We start from the raw sequence: 15,894 nt of genomic DNA on the forward strand, positions 1-15,894 counted from the left end.
CCATGTCGACCTAACATTCCCCCCACCCAGCCCAGCCCCACCCCGCCCCTCCCCTCCCCTCTCCTCTCCTATCTTTTCTCTCATATCTCTGCCTCTCTTATCTTGGGTCGACATGGTGCAGGGGGTGGCGAAGGTGGGAGATGGAGGGAATTTTTTTTGTTTTTAAATTTGTTTAAATTTATTAGTTTTATTTTTTTATGAGAAAGACTTTTTTGCCCTTATAAATTGGTCACGTGACTCTCACGTGATCAACTTTAACGGAAGTTTTGACAGAATTGACGAAATATCCTTGATTGAAACACTTGAAAAATAATACTTTTTGATTGAAGCAAAGTGAAAACGGGATCCTCAATTGAAAATAGGGGTATAGTTATAGTCATTTTGCTAACATTTTTCCTATTCAAATATCTTACAATATACTGCATTCAACTAAGACATTCTCTTCGTATAAGTGGAGATAAAGGCATATGATCACATATTTATAGAAATTTTTTGGTGAAATTAACAAAAGTAACATTAAGCATTCGAATGATAGTACTTCAACATTTAACATTCGAACCCTCAAATTTTTATAAACGGCCACACGTATTTAACTTTTCATTATCCACTTGCCTTTAGAGCCAAATAATATTAACATAAAGTTTAAAGACTGTTAAAATTATTATGAGCATAAACTATTTTTAATGTTTGGCTAATAAGACTATACCCAATAGAGAATCCCATTAATCAAATCATGAACTCAATTTGGCTCACTCGACCCCTGACTTTAAAATGTAGAATGTTTCTGACAACGCATGCCACATTCCGATATTAGAGGCTTAGAGCACAACAATCAATTACTCTATGACTATTAATTTTGTTCAATTATGTCCTTTCCCTTAAGGCCCACTAGAAGATGATGGAGATTGACCATGTTCATCTTTAGCAAAATTTCCTCTTGCAAATGCTACTACGTACTCCTGATTACCGCACACAAATGGAACGACCTCTTCACTTTTATGGCACCAAGAATTGCACCTATCTCATTATAACCAAACCACCCTCAACAAGTATCAGGCACTCACTTAAGTTTGGTTCAATCCATTTGGGGTCAAAACAAAAAAAAAGATTAAACGTTTGGAACGAACCCCAAAAAAAAAACAATAAATAAATAACAGTAAAAACGAGAATTGAAAATGAAATTTGAGAAGGGGTTGCACTGGCAAGTTTTGGATATTTGTCAGATAGGAAATCGCGAAGAAGAAGGAGGTGGTCGGGAAACTCATCCCCACAGCCTGAAAATTGAAGGGTTGAGAAGGCAACTTGGTCTTACAAAGAAACAACCGCACATCATGTGCCTTGGCGACCCTACAAGTTCAAGTGCCACTGCCCTTTCCAAAGGCCCTTGCATGTGCCTCTAAAACAACCTTCACATGCTCTATTTTAAGCAAATGGGATATGCCCAACTCCATCACAACCATCCAAATTTGCTCCACAATGTTCAGTATTGTTTGTTGTAAAAGAATATATATATAAACACATTACATATGGTCTAATTAAGACAAGAGGTGGTGGTCTTTTCATTTTTGATGGACCTAAAACCCAACCCCACCACCAACATGTCGCTCTTTGGGCACTTCCTTTTCCTATTTAGCATGTTTGGCTACGCCAATCAACCAGCTGTCACTGTGTGAATGGTGACAGGCAGATGCTCTACATACATATATATATCCCTTTCAATTTAAGTATCAAAAGGGTTTTTGGGAGCCAAATTGGTCATCATATTCATACTCAATCGAATCAATTCATGGACCACATTGATTTATATTGTTTTGTTTTTGTAGCCTTTGCATGCATTGCTATGTCTGTCTAACGAAGCACATTATTTGTGTGCTTTCCCATTTATTTCTTCATTTCAGCACACACCATATATCCACATGCATCCATGTGCCTTCTTTTAACAACACCCATCTTTTTCTTTTCTTTTCTTTTTTCTTATTATCATATTGTTATAAATTAATTTCCAATTTACCATTACAGCAACTTTATATATAAAAGTGAGTGTATCAGTGACTAGTGTATGATTGTCCTAGCAATGGTTTTACACTTTCGCATGCTGAGGAGTGAGGGGTCCTCTGTAATTTCCATATAAATATAAGCATCCCGAATCTGCTAATTAAGCTTGGTTTAATGGTTTAGCTAAGTTTTTTCACACTATTAGATTAGTTATAGCTTTTGTTTTGAATTATGTTTCTTGGTTTAATGGGTAGCTGTAGTTTAAGCACTTGATCAGTTTTATGGGCCTATGGCACACATATATGAACAATAGGCTAGCTCTAAAGCATGTAAGGAGCATTAACTCTTATGCAAATTAAATTTTCAAAGGTTTTTTTTTTTTTTTTTTGGCCATTAAAATTGTCAAAGGTTAATTGTATCATTTGTATGTATAATGAAGCTTTCTTTAATTTTGGTTCTTTAATTATGGTGAGTTTAATTTTGAGTCTCGTACCAACAATTTAGAGCTTGCTTTAACTCTCAATCGTACGATCTCCTGCAGTGTTTGTTATAGCCTTTATTAGTGATCACCATATCCCATGAACTAGCAATGAATACTGTAAACAACATAAGCATGAATGACTGAATGATTTAGGTGCATCCATCTTCACTTTTTGGTTGCTCTGTTTAATTCAAGTTTGCTTTACGCTAAAACATTAATTTCTTTCTTCATTCCACATTAATTCGATCCACTTAACTGGCAGCTGTGTATATCTCTGCATTTATTTATATTCTAGTCTTGCACCAATTGACAGGCTGCAATGTTTTCGACCTAAGTACAATAATAATAATAAAGACTACTACTATTCTTGTACCATGTAACCAACTTGTGCATTAACTTGTTCTCACATTTCAAAACAAGCCTTGATCTAACATTATGTGAGCAGTAGTGAATCCAGAAATATTTGCTCATAGAATAAAAATTAAGAAGCGAATGAGGAAGTTTGAAGAAGATGCAAACTGAATTAGGAAATCAACAGCCTCTTTGAGGCACTTCTACAAATATCATCGCTCATTCCAACTTAATTTAAGTAGGGTGTATTGTATGTGAATTTTAAAAGACTTTTGTGGAGTTTAAAAATCATGTAGTATTTAATTAAGACTTTAGTTTATATGTATTTAATTAAGAATTTTAAGAAGTCTATAAAAGTCATGTGGTATTCAATTAAGACTTTTAAAAAATCTGTAAAAAGCTATGTGTATTTAAAAAGTCATTGATTTTTATGAAATTCATTTGATGGATTTCAGTAGATTTTGAAAGACTTTTATGTGTATTTCAAAGTCATTATAAATCCGACTTCTTCCCTGCGGATTTTTAAAAATTTCTATACAACTCCGTAAAACTTAGTAAAAATTTGTAAATTATGCAAAAGTCTGTCACTTAAAAAAAGTCAACAAAAATCTTTATAAATCTATATACACTACACCCTCTTAAGGATCAAATAAAATTTATGAGGTCAAGCTTCTAACATGTATAGGAAGAAATCAAAATTAATAGAGTGGTTCATTAACCTCATTTGTCTCAATGTAAATCCGCCCTATATGTGAGTGCACATTAAAAGAATATGAAAATGATAAAGCTTGTTGGTTTACCACTGTTCTGAAAAGCTTAGTTTTAACATACAGATGTTTATTCAACAAATTTATAACGGTTTTGATTGAATTGTTTGGGAAATTTTGTGTAAGATGGTCAATACCATGTAATAATGGTGTAATATGGTCCCAAAATTTGGGTTTTGGATGGTGGAGGACATATATTGGGTTCACAACTTCACATTCTTCCAATTAAATTGTAACATCTGTTCCAACTTGGCTTGCAATGTGTCTCTTTCTGAATGGTACCTGATTCTGACATACAGTGATCGAATGTGCCAAATTAGCAGCCCTAGCAGCCAAGTGACATGTCATGATTGGACCAAATCATCAAATAAAGCCCGCATATTCTTCTCCATTATTTTCTTATATTCTGCATCATTCTCAGCTTAATTCCCAACAGAGCACACCTCCTCAGGTCATATATTACTGCACCCAAAATGTTATATCAACAATGGTTTGGCTGCAATTCACGTGTGATAAGTTCATGTCATCACACCTCTACCCTCTCTTGGTTCATATCACATGCATTTTGCAGATTTTCTAATACCAAAAGTCATATACACACACACACATGCATATGCCTCTTTCTTTTTGCTCCCACCATTACCAAATCACATCTTGTCACACCCAATTTATTCATTCACTAGCTAAATGTGATGCTAAGCCTACCCAATATCAACCACTAGGCCTTGTTTGGTTGTTGGAGCAAGACAATATATGATAGGATTTGTTTTTTCGTGACCCATATCTCAGTTCTGGTCAATTGGGCTGAGGTAATTTGAACTATGTTCTAGAATTTTAGTCCAATCCAAAATCTTAGTAAGTGCACGAAAATATGAGTTAGGACTTGGTACTGTGGTCTATTTTAATTGAATTTATCCTATTCGATCTCAGCGTCCAAACAAGTCTTACGATTCAGGTTTGGATTTGGATGAAAGTTGGAAGTAAATTTGAGCAAACCTATTCTAGTTTGATCCATATTCTATACAAGAGAGTAAGAACAGAGAAGTGGGGATTTGTCAAAACCACATAAATGAGGCTAATAGGAGGAGGGGGATAAACGACAAAAATGGAGGGAGGGACTTTTGAGTTGTCAAAGTCCAACAACCACCCCATAAAGGAGGCCCCAACAACATTGGTCACACTTGGAATTGGGCCCAATACAAAGTAAGAGGACAAATATGTGTCAATTGTCAAACAGGCTTTTTGGGACCCTACAGAGGCTGCAAGTCCACTTTGTTTTGTGGTGCAATGAAAATAGATAATTGGCAACTCGTGGCACAACTTATTAGCACACACATATACACACATCTCTCAGCTGTGATTCCTTGTCTTGTGACATAGTTGACTATAAAAATACCTAAAGTTAAGGCCGCACGTGGCTACTTGGTGGCTAAAGAAAATGACCCCTTTCTGCATTGCTCTGCTGCTTCACTTGTTCCCAAACATCATTTGGTCATTTTGGTATTGGTGGGGATAAGGACTCAAAAGTAACCAATCCACCTTACTCTTTTGTCACTGTTGTTAGGTTTATTCATAGTGAGACAAGTATAGCCATTTTGGGTCCTAAATTGTTTAGATTTTTTAAATTTTATAGATCCCCTATATCATTACGTATAATGATTTTTGTAGATCAAGAATTTCATTTTTATGGTTCGCCTCAGATCCCCATAACCTATCAAAATCTCAAAACGTATCTGAGTTTAATTTTAGAGAATATGAAAATGAGAAGACAACACATCCAACAAGAATACACCTAAAAACAGATAGAGAAAGCCCAACAAAGAGCAAACCCAATCTCATAGAACAAAATCTTCAAAGCCCATCAAACAAGAACATACTTAGAAGCAGAGGAAAACATCAAGCATGCATGCAATTCATGATGCAGCCTCTGTTTTAGGGAGGGGTGAGTACGAGAAGCTTGATGATCAACATAATGTTTTGATCTGTTTGGTACAATTAATCAATATTAATGCGGCCACCAAAGAAGTAAACAATTGATCAATTGATTGATGAACAAATATTTCGTTGGACCCTAAACAAGAAAAACAGAAGATGAAGCCCAGCCCATACTCCCCATAGAATTAGGATCCGACCCAGAAAAAAAAAAACCTAACAAATCCAAATCATAAGGAAACGAAGAATCTGGCGTGGCGGGCAAGGCATATATAGCCTCTTCATGTACTGACTGCTCTATTATTTCTCTTTTCAACTCCAACCCAACCTTGAGATTTGAGGGATAGATTGATATTATTGATTTGAAATCTTGAATATGGCTGACTGGTCCCATCTTCTTCTACATCTTCTCATCCCCATTGCAAAACAAGTAGTTTGCATGGAGGATTATACTGCTTTTGGTGCAGTTTGTAAATCATAGAGATCAGCCGCGACCAAGGAAAAGTTTACTGGTGAATTAACACGTCAAGTTCCATTTCTTTTGCTCCAAGAGAACGAGAAAGATGAATCAGTCACGCCCACCCATGAGTTTTATAGCTTGAGAAAAGGTAAGTATAACAAACTTAATCTGCCAAAAGCTCAGGGAAAGATATGTTTTTCTTCTTTGGGATGGCTTATCACTGTTTTCGTACCAGATTTGAAAGTTAATCTGTTGCATCCTTTAAATCATGCCCAAATTAAGTTGGCAGATTTTCACATATATCAAATTTCTAATGGACTACTTAATTTATCACTCCAACCCTATACGCAAGTTTGTTTATCATCGAGCCTTCTTGGACATCAGACTACATAGTTATGACTCTTCATGACAATAATTTGGCATTTTGCAGACCAAGAGATGATGATTATTGGACAAGAATATTAATAGATTCACAAAAAGGATTACATGATATAACTTACACTACAAGAAATGTGAATAAAGCATACCCCTCATTGGTGACACAAAATGGGGTGGGCAATTGGAAACTTTAGTTCCTATTGCCCAATTGCCACCAATTTTTGTTAAAAAAGAGGTACTTCAGTCCCTATTGCTCAATTGTCACCCTATTCTATGCCACTAATGAGGGTGAGTTTTGCTCACATTTCTTGTAGTGTTAGTACAAGGGACAATTTTAGGGTGTTGACGAAGATGGCAGTGCTTTCGTATGTGACATTGAAGACCCTAAGCAGGCGCATACAAGGATTGTTCTTCCAAATATGATAAGATTGTTTTCTCATGATAGGTTGTATCTGGTGGAATCAGCAGGAGCCTTATTGTTGCTTTTGTTTCATATAAGAATATTTAGGGTTTTCAACGTTTCATTTGGTAATGGCAAATGGCAGTCAGACTTGAGGGTAAAGAATTTGGGAAATAGAACCTTGTTTTTGGGCATTAATAATTCTTCATTAATTCTCTATTGAGGCATCAAAATACTCGGGTTGCAAGGCCAATTGCATACACTATTGTTTGGGAGCAAACTCTATATTTTCATCCAACAGTTACATGGACATGGGTACTTTCGATATGAAAACTAAAAGATTGAGAATAAAGTTTGGCAGGTTCCCTGTCTTCTTCATAAGAAGAAAATCTCCAAATTTAGAAAAAACATCTTGTCTATGGATTCAACCGAGCTAGTGTCTAATTAGGGATGGCTTGGAATGAGGGCATCGGAAACATTTGGATTGAGTCAGATTATGTTTGTGATAATCTTTAATGTTGTCGATCTACTTGTGGCTACTACTTAGGAGTTTTGATAATTTTGTGTTGTTACTTCTTAGACTAAAATATGTTCTATGTCAAGTTCAAGTTGTCAACCGAGTAAATTCTATTTATATTTAAACCATGAAAGTCTTTTTCATCTTATTTCTATATTGCTCTATTTATAGTATTTCTGTAATTGTTCTTACCGAAAAAAAGTAACAAGAAGAAAAGAAATTACTATAGGTTCGTATGAGCTCGAGTGATTGAGATATTTTAAACTCCTCTAATCTAAAATCTCATTAGATGCACCAAATATGGGCTACGACTGTTTAACTGTTTAATTGATTTTGAATTTGGATAATAGTTGGAAGTAAATTTGAGCAAACCCAATTGCACCTCTAGTGTGATCCACATATTCCATACAAAAGGAGAGCTACATAGATGAGGCTAAAGGGGGGAGGGGGCCTAAGAGGCAAGGGCGACCAGCACTTTTGAGTATGCAATTCATGATGTATATGCTTCCTATCTTGTTGGGAACAAGCTCTTGGCCATGCTTTAATTTTATATAGCCAAGCTATCTCTTGCTTTTATAGCAAGGTTGCATATGTATTCCTCATTTTTGTAATAAAGAGAGATTTCCTTAAAAAAGAGTTACACCAATCTTTGATCGAGTAACTTTTTTTTTTGTTTCCATTTTTCCTCCAACGTACGTTCACTGTAATTGCAAGTATTCCGTATTTTTACATGTAATCTCTTGTTTAGACAGAGTTCCTGCACAACCTAGCTAACTCTTTGATTCAAAACTTAACTGTTGAATATATTAATATGATGGTGTAATTCATGTACCCATTATGTGACTTCCTAACGTTACTTGGAGAATTTATCCGAGAATGACACCTCAGAAAATTCTGTCAAAATTGGTTATTGTCTTCTAATTGCTTGTTACTAGAGAGAGAGAGAGAGAGAGAGAGAACATATATGACACTGACGTACAGTAGGATGAGCTTCAAAGCCCATCAAGCAAGAATACATTTGAAAACAGATAGAGGAAGCCCAACCAAGACCAAACCCAATCTCAGACAACAATGCCTTCAAAGCCCATCAAACAAGAACACACATGAAAAGCAGAGGAAGAGACTATGTTTATACTTCCTATGATCCTATCTGATACTTTAAATAGAAGCCTTTTCTTCTGGAGGGGTGGGTGCGAGAAGCTTTGATCGATATAATGTTTTCGTTGTGGTACAATGAATCAATATAATGTCACCATCAGAGGACTTTTGACTTTCCACTTCCCTATATGACTATATCAAATCATCATTAAAGCCTTCCCTATATGACTATATCAAATCATCATTAAAGCTTTAAAGGGTCATAGGAATCGTCAATATATATATGAGTGAGGCTATGCAGACCACACTGCTGAGTTGACCACCCTAACATATCTTTTTCAATTTTTTTCTTATTTTACCCTTTATTGCAAAAACATGATAAAATAATCTAGATCCATTCGGTGGTCATCTACCGAAACATCCATCAATATTCGGCAGATAAGTGTCGAATAAATATAAATATTTCGACAGATAACTGTCGAATGCCTTTTTCATTTCCATTCGGTAGTTATCCACCGAATAATCCACTAATGTTTAGTAGATAACTGTCGAATAACCATAAATATTTCGATAGATAACTGTCGAATAATCCGACGAACAAAATTAAAATTTTTTGTTTTTAGGGTAAAATTAAAATTTTGAAATAAGGTGGTCAACTCAGTAATTTAGGGTGGTCGGAATAGTCCTGGCCTATATATATATATGTGATTAACTCCCAATAAACTCATCTAGACACAATAAGTAATTTAATCCCATTAAATTCACCAAACTTAGCCACATGGTTATATATGAACATCTTCTTGCATGTTCCTTACTCACTAGTAGTTGTCGTTTGAAGACAACTTACTAGGGATATTATTTCATCAGCATGATACCTTATGAATTCCTGTCAAAAATGGGTCATTACCAAGTTGAAGTTCATGGTGTTAAAGTAAAGGTAAGTGTAGTGGCCGATGAAGCTCGTTTGATTGATAAAAAAATATCTGAGTTAAGGAGTTTGCTGCAAAGGCGTGTTATGGGACTTGATTTTAAAATGAGCAACAAATTCAATTGTCCCGCAATGTTGCTTCTTTGTGTTGAAGGTCATTGCTTGATCATCCCAAAGCTTGACCGTTGGTTCGAATATTATCCAAAAGATGCTTCTAAATCTGGACTTGGGCAGCTTCTTTCTGATCGGACAATTTGTTTTTTGACTTGTAATTTGTGCACAAATATAACTACTTTACGTTGTTATTATGCTGACCTGCGTAATATGATAGAGGGGACAGGTGTAGAGTTGGGTCATTTGGCTGGTAGGATATTGAAGAAACCCAAACTCGAAAAGTGTGAACTAGCAAAGTTGGCAAGTGAAGTTGGTATTGATATTAAGCCCCTGTTGGTCCAAAAAAAAGAAGAAGATATTAAGCCACTGAGTGGGGGTTTTCCTGATGATTGGGTTGACAAAGTAATTTTTTCAGAGGAAGAGATTAAGTACGCAGTTCATAATGTTTATGGATCCTATCTTGTTGGGAACAAGCTGTTGGGCATGCTTTAATTTTATATAGCTAGCAATGCTAGCTACATATGCATGTACCCATTATATTTTAATTTGCAATAAGGAGAGAGTTGCTTCTATTATTTTGTATTTTCACATATAATCTCTTGTTTTTACATATTATATGTACCCATTTTACATAAGAAAGAAGTAACAGATGAACTTAAGACAATAGTTTGCATTGAGTCACGTTAAATCAATTTTGACTGTCCCTGCAGATCGATTTTAATCCACGATGAAAATCATGAAACTGATACTCTTTACCATTCAATAGAAGACACCAAAGCAACACTAGCCTTTTCTATTATTTTGTCTATTTTTATTACTAAACAGTCTGTGCTGTTGCACGTGTACTAGTAACGTACAGTTGGGTATTAGTTGATCCATTTACTAAACAGTCTGTGTTGTTGTAATTAATTTAATTAAATCCCAATAAATTAACGAATGACCACATGCACCTAGCCTACATATGAACGTACATCTTCATTTGCTTGGAATTAATTTATTATCTATTTGAGAATGATACATTGATACCTCACAAATTTCTGTCAAAAATGGATAACTAGTTAACAACAAGGTTGAAGTTGACGGGGCCAAAGTAAAGGTATGTGTAGCGGATGATGCTTCTTTGATTTGATGAAATGTAGAACCTATTATTACAATTTTATGTATCTTAATTGATGTGATATTCATTTCATTTGTTCATTACTAGGTTTACTAAAAACCTCATTTATTTTTAATCAAACAAGTCATATCACATCAGGTGATGACAAAATTTAAGATAATTAATAGTTATGTCTTCAGTATTATTGATTGTAATGTATCTAATTTGTTTTTTCTTTTGAGAAAGATGTTTCTAATTTTTTTTTAGAACACTTCAATTTTAGCACTTCATTATGTTAAGCGTACATATATATATACACGGCATATACGGATCTCATATGCCAATTCTATTCTTACATTAACTACATGAACACCATAAGACAAAAAATAAAAAAAGCAAGTGGTGTTAAAGAAAACTAAAACTTTGAAAATCACAATCAAAACGGAAGAGGAAACATTTTGTTTTGAAGCTCCAAATAAAAATCACAAGGCGCGTATTAATTAATACCTTTTCTTAATCTTTTTAGGGTGGGGGGCGATCGAGAAGCTTAATTAATCAATATAATGCTTGTGAATTCCGATACATTAATCAATACAATAACATTGGACTTTTCGCTTTCCACTGTGGCCTGGATTCATTTCATAATTTTCATATAATCATCATCAAAATCATGGTGATATTCATTAACTCCCAACTAAACAAACCCGTCTGGATGCAATGTAATTAATTAAGGGGGTGTCTCCAATTATGTAATCTATGAATTTTAAAATTCATTAAAATCTGAGTTAGGGCATCCCCTTAAATTCCAATAAATTCGATTCACCAAACTCAGGCTATATGCCTATATATGAACATCTTAAACATCCTCAAGTTATATATTCAACTTGGTACTTCAAATAATATTCTAATTTCATCATCAGCATGATTCCTTATCACATCCTGTCAAAAATGGGTCATTATGATGTTGAAGTTCATGGTGTTAAAGTAAAGGTAAGTGTAATCGAAGATGTTCGTATGCTTCCTGAAAAATTATCAGAATTAAGGAGCTTGCTGCAACATCGTGTTATGGGACTCGAGGCTAAGCTCAAATCTGGCTCTGTCAAACTGTTGCTTCTTTGTGCTGGAGATCGTTGCTTGATCATCCCACCCTTTCGTAATGCATGGCTACGCTTTCTCATCAGTATATAATTGTGAACAAGTTAATAAACTTCTCGGTGATCACAGTATCTGTTTTGTGGGTATACAAATAAAATCAAAGCTCTTTCCTTCTCAGGTGGGTGTAGAGTTGGGTTACTTGGCTGCTAAGATACTCAAGAAGCCCAATATCCAAAACTGCGGGCTAATACAATTGGCAGGTGAAGTTGGTTTGGATCATATTAAGCCACCCACAATCCCTGCTCGGAAACCTGATTGGGAAGCCAAAGTTTTCACAGTGGGAGACATCAAGTATGCAATTCATGATGTTTATGCTTCCTATCTTATTGGGAACAAGCTCTTGGCCATGCTTTAATTTTTGCACTAGTTCTACTGGCTTCTACAGCTCTACACCACATGACATGATAATGGGAATTTTAGCTTTCATGTTTCTATGTTTTAATTTTGTCAATGCTATTGTATTCACTCAGTTTCACTTAGTTCACATGTTGGTGACAAATATTATATGGAGTTCATGTTTTCTTTTAAACCCTAGTTGAATCTTAGAGAACGACTTATCCTGGTCCTATTATGGTTAAAAACGATATAAAAATGTGAGCGACATGTCGCAATATCAGTTTTAACGGCATGTCATTTGAACCGCTATGACATCTTGAAAGACTATAATAGCCCAAGTTGTGTGTAATATATATTTTCCCAAATGACCTCAATGAAGCTCAGCTGGCTCTCACAATTGCTCTCTCATTCCTTTAACAAACATTCTCCCTCTGCAGCCTAAGGTACGTGCGTTGATACTATTATAATGCCAATTACGCCTTACAAATCTTATTTCTGTTTGGATGCCGAGAAATGATAAATAACCGAACAAAGGAACGAGCTTTTTGATTCTTTTAATTCATGTTGTCTTTCTTTTGTACTTTGCTAAAGGAAACACAATATTGGGCAACCCAATTTTGTCCTATCTTATAATGCCTCAGTTAAGATTTATGTTTTTAACACCTTATAATGAGAAATTTTGCATCCAATTTTTATAATTGTCTGCTTTCTTACATTTTCTCAGGTAACAAACAAACCATGAAGGTTATTATAATTCGATTTTTTCATCTTTTACTTTTTGCAAACTGCATGATTCTTTAAACGGATTTAATCATAACTATTCTACAATTTTCCTTTGTTGATTTTTATATTTTGGCTATTTTGTGTTAAATGCCAGGAAGAAGAAATGAGAACAAATGGGCACTTTTTTGAGGTTCAATTGATGATAATTTTGTACCCTTTTCACTGTTTGGCATAGGTTTTGGTTATGTAATTGCAGAAGCAAATTTTATAGCTTTTATGTGTTCATATAGTAAGAAAAGTTGATTTCTTGATTAACATTAATGGTTTCATGTCCATAATTTTTTGAATAATGAGATGTCATTTGATCTTAGAAATGGGTTAGCTGATTTAGCTGAACATATTCTATGGGATTTTCTATATTTGGTTTCAAGGTTTAGCTTTGTGATGTTAGAGGGTTGGAGGGCAAATCCGATATAATGCATGTAATGGATCACATAGGTTCTAGCGGAAGTGATCTGAATTTTGACTTGGAAAGTGGTGGGACTGAAACCACCAGTGAAGAATATGGAAGTGAAGAGTCGGGTTCAGATGGTAAACATTACAAGAAATTATTGAGTAGGTCAAGGAGTGGATACATATTTGTTGATGGATCAATAACAGCTAGTGATGGGATAGGCGCAAGCAAGAATGTGCTAGATATTGGTGAGAATATGGATATGGAAGAAGGAGGAATTGAGAACAGAATGGTGGAGAAACAGAAAAAGAAAAGCTCTGAGCATCCCAAGCCACCTCGTCCTCCTACAGGTCCGTCTTTAGGTGCAGCCGATATAGAGTTGGTCAAACAAATTTCAACACGTACCAGGTTGCGGCGTGCAAGGAGACAAAGAATGAAGAAGAAAATGAAATCTGATAAAGCATCATCATCGAAGATCAGCATTATTGCAATGGTCATCACTGCTTTCTTCTTCTTTGTGATAATCTTTCAAGGTAATGTGGTCTCTACTTGTGGTTACTGCTTAGAAGTTTTGATATTTTTGTGTCAGTACTTCTTAGACTGAAGTATGATCCATGTAACTCGAGTCAATTTTATTTAGAATTGAACCATGTAAGTTTTCTTTATCTTATTCCTATATTGCTCTAAAAAGGTTGTCATTGAATCAGCAATATCAATAGTACTCTTGTAACTTTTCTTACCTAAAGAAAACTATAATAAGAAATTAGTGTAGTTCGGTATAAGCACTCTGTTTACCTTTTCTCTACAATAACACTATCATTTTTCTCTTCAATAACATGTTCTCCTATAGTTCTTGGTATCAGAGCAACAAATCTCAGTTTACCCTTTTTCCTAATATTTCTTTTTTAGGGCAAATTTTAATGTTCAATTACAGAAATTCTTGACATGACTAGTACTTTTAAGTTTTTAACCGTAAAACGATACTCAATCTTTAGAATTCAGAATACATATCTCAAGAGCTTTGCGTTCATGAATTTTAGTATGTCGTAACATATAAGAAAATATCATAATAGAAAGAAGCGACAACATTGCCCAGTAGGAAGCTGAGGTAATGAACAAGAAAACAGCTGGCTGGGATTGTGTTTGTTGTGTACTTTTGGGATATTAGGGGCTGGTGGTTGATTTTTGCCAATTAAAAAACATCCCTTTGTTGAATCCTATTTGTTTTTTTTTTTTGTAATGATAACAGCTTACTAAGTATGATATGTATGTTTGTTGTCGACTCTCAGGAATCTTGGGTGCTCGTGTATGATTCAAGTGCACCAAAATCCCAGAGTTTGGGATTGAATTTAAAAACATCCCATCTGCGAGTGAAACCCATGTCCCAGCTTTGGGTCCCCCAGGTAAATGTTGTTTTCCCTTTCCAAGTTATATATGATGTAGAATAACGTCTTCAGCTATTATTTTTACACATGTTGGGCAATGCAGAAGAGGAGGATTGCAAAGTAAAATTGGAGCTAAAAGAGTGAATATCGAATTGTTGAGAGTGATAGACCTACATTAGAGCATTGCATCTGCAGGCCCTCCCATCAGTTTGTATTTGTATTCTTCTTCTTTTTTTTTGGCCAATGTATTTGTATTCTTCAGCTCTATATGTTATGTATCATTGTATCATATCTAATTTTCTCACATTTTTTCGGTTCCTATCTTTTTTAATTTTCTTGTGGTCTGCTTGCCTTTTCAGTGTTATGTGATTATGTATGCACCAGTAGTGTACTTGGGTCAGAATATCAAATGGGTCGAATGAATTGCAGGTAGGCAGTTTGTTGATCCACTAAAATTAAATAAATATATATATATATATATATACATAACAAAAAGATATCAAATGAATAACCTGATTTTATTTCGCGTATTTAGATTAGGAATGATTATATATATCGCAATTTCTTAGTCTCAACCGGATTCATTCTTTCCTTTACCATTCCCATCTGAATTAGGAAAAAGAGGCTCCCAAATCGCAATAGCATTAATAAAAGGAGGGTTGCTTGGGACTGATCCAACAAACTAAAGTAACGAAAATCTAGAACCTGTAGCCGAATCTTGGAGGATTATAATGATGAACTCCTACTACTACTACTGCAGCAACAACCCAAAATTGATAGACCTACCCTCGGAAATCCTCGTTGACATCCTCGGTTTGTTGCATCCGTTGTGTCTGTAAGAGCTTGTTAAACATTGTCGATTCCCCCACTTTTGTTGCAATGCACACATGGGGTTTACTCACTGCTACTCCTACAAGTCTACAACCAACCCTGCTCGAGTACCACCTGTACCTCGCCAGGCACACCAGGCTGCGTTCTTACTTAATCTGAGAGGATCACTGGCTATCACGACCGTGAGTATTACTTCACTTGGTCTAGATATCTATATTGAAATCTGGGTGTTAAAAGATTATGAAAAGAAAGATTATCGATATTTACAAGTTGTGGTGAATGGGAGCATGGCATATATTTCACAAATGAAACTAGCAGTGCATACTTTTTGGATCTAAGATTTGGTTCCGTGAATCATATACATTGTCCATGTTTAGGTAAGAGTCATGAATTTTGGAAGACCATTGAATGTTATACTGGGAGCCTAATTTCCTTAGAAAATTTTGGCAATTTGGTTGAAGCTCAAACAGGTAATTGGGAGCCTAATTGCCCA

General features: G+C 35.1%; 2 protein-coding genes across 2 annotated transcripts; both read left to right on the plus strand.

Annotated features, from left to right (window-relative positions):
* Nucleotides 1-9,247: 9,247 nt before the first annotated feature.
* LOC147281150 (uncharacterized) lies at nt 9,248-9,913 on the plus strand. The gene has a single exon (XM_086245964.1). The coding sequence runs from the start codon at nt 9,248-9,250 to the stop codon at nt 9,911-9,913; it is 666 nt and encodes a 221-aa protein (XP_086102090.1).
* A 3,303-nt stretch (nt 9,914-13,216) lies between these two features.
* LOC147281151 (uncharacterized) lies at nt 13,217-14,497 on the plus strand. Its single transcript, XM_086246502.1, has 2 exons — nt 13,217-13,718; nt 14,475-14,497. Exons 1-2 carry the CDS (start codon nt 13,217-13,219, stop codon nt 14,495-14,497), a joined length of 525 nt encoding a protein of 174 aa, XP_086102628.1.
* The last annotated feature ends 1,397 nt before the right edge of the window (nt 14,498-15,894 follow it).

This window comes from Dryas octopetala, chromosome 6, assembly GCF_963921425.1.
Source record: "Dryas octopetala chromosome 6, drDryOcto1.1, whole genome shotgun sequence".
Lineage (NCBI taxonomy): Eukaryota > Viridiplantae > Streptophyta > Magnoliopsida > Rosales > Rosaceae > Dryas > Dryas octopetala.

Coding starts and splice junctions, on each gene's coding strand:
- LOC147281150 (XM_086245964.1), top strand. CDS start 9,248: ATGATACCTTATGAATTCCTGTCAAAAATGGGTCATTACCAAGTTGAA.
- LOC147281151 (XM_086246502.1), top strand. CDS start 13,217: ATGGATCACATAGGTTCTAGCGGAAGTGATCTGAATTTTGACTTGGAA. Junction 13,719..14,474: donor CTTTGTGATAATCTTTCAAG/GTAATGTGGTCT, acceptor GTCGACTCTCAG/GAATCTTGGGTGCTCGTGTA.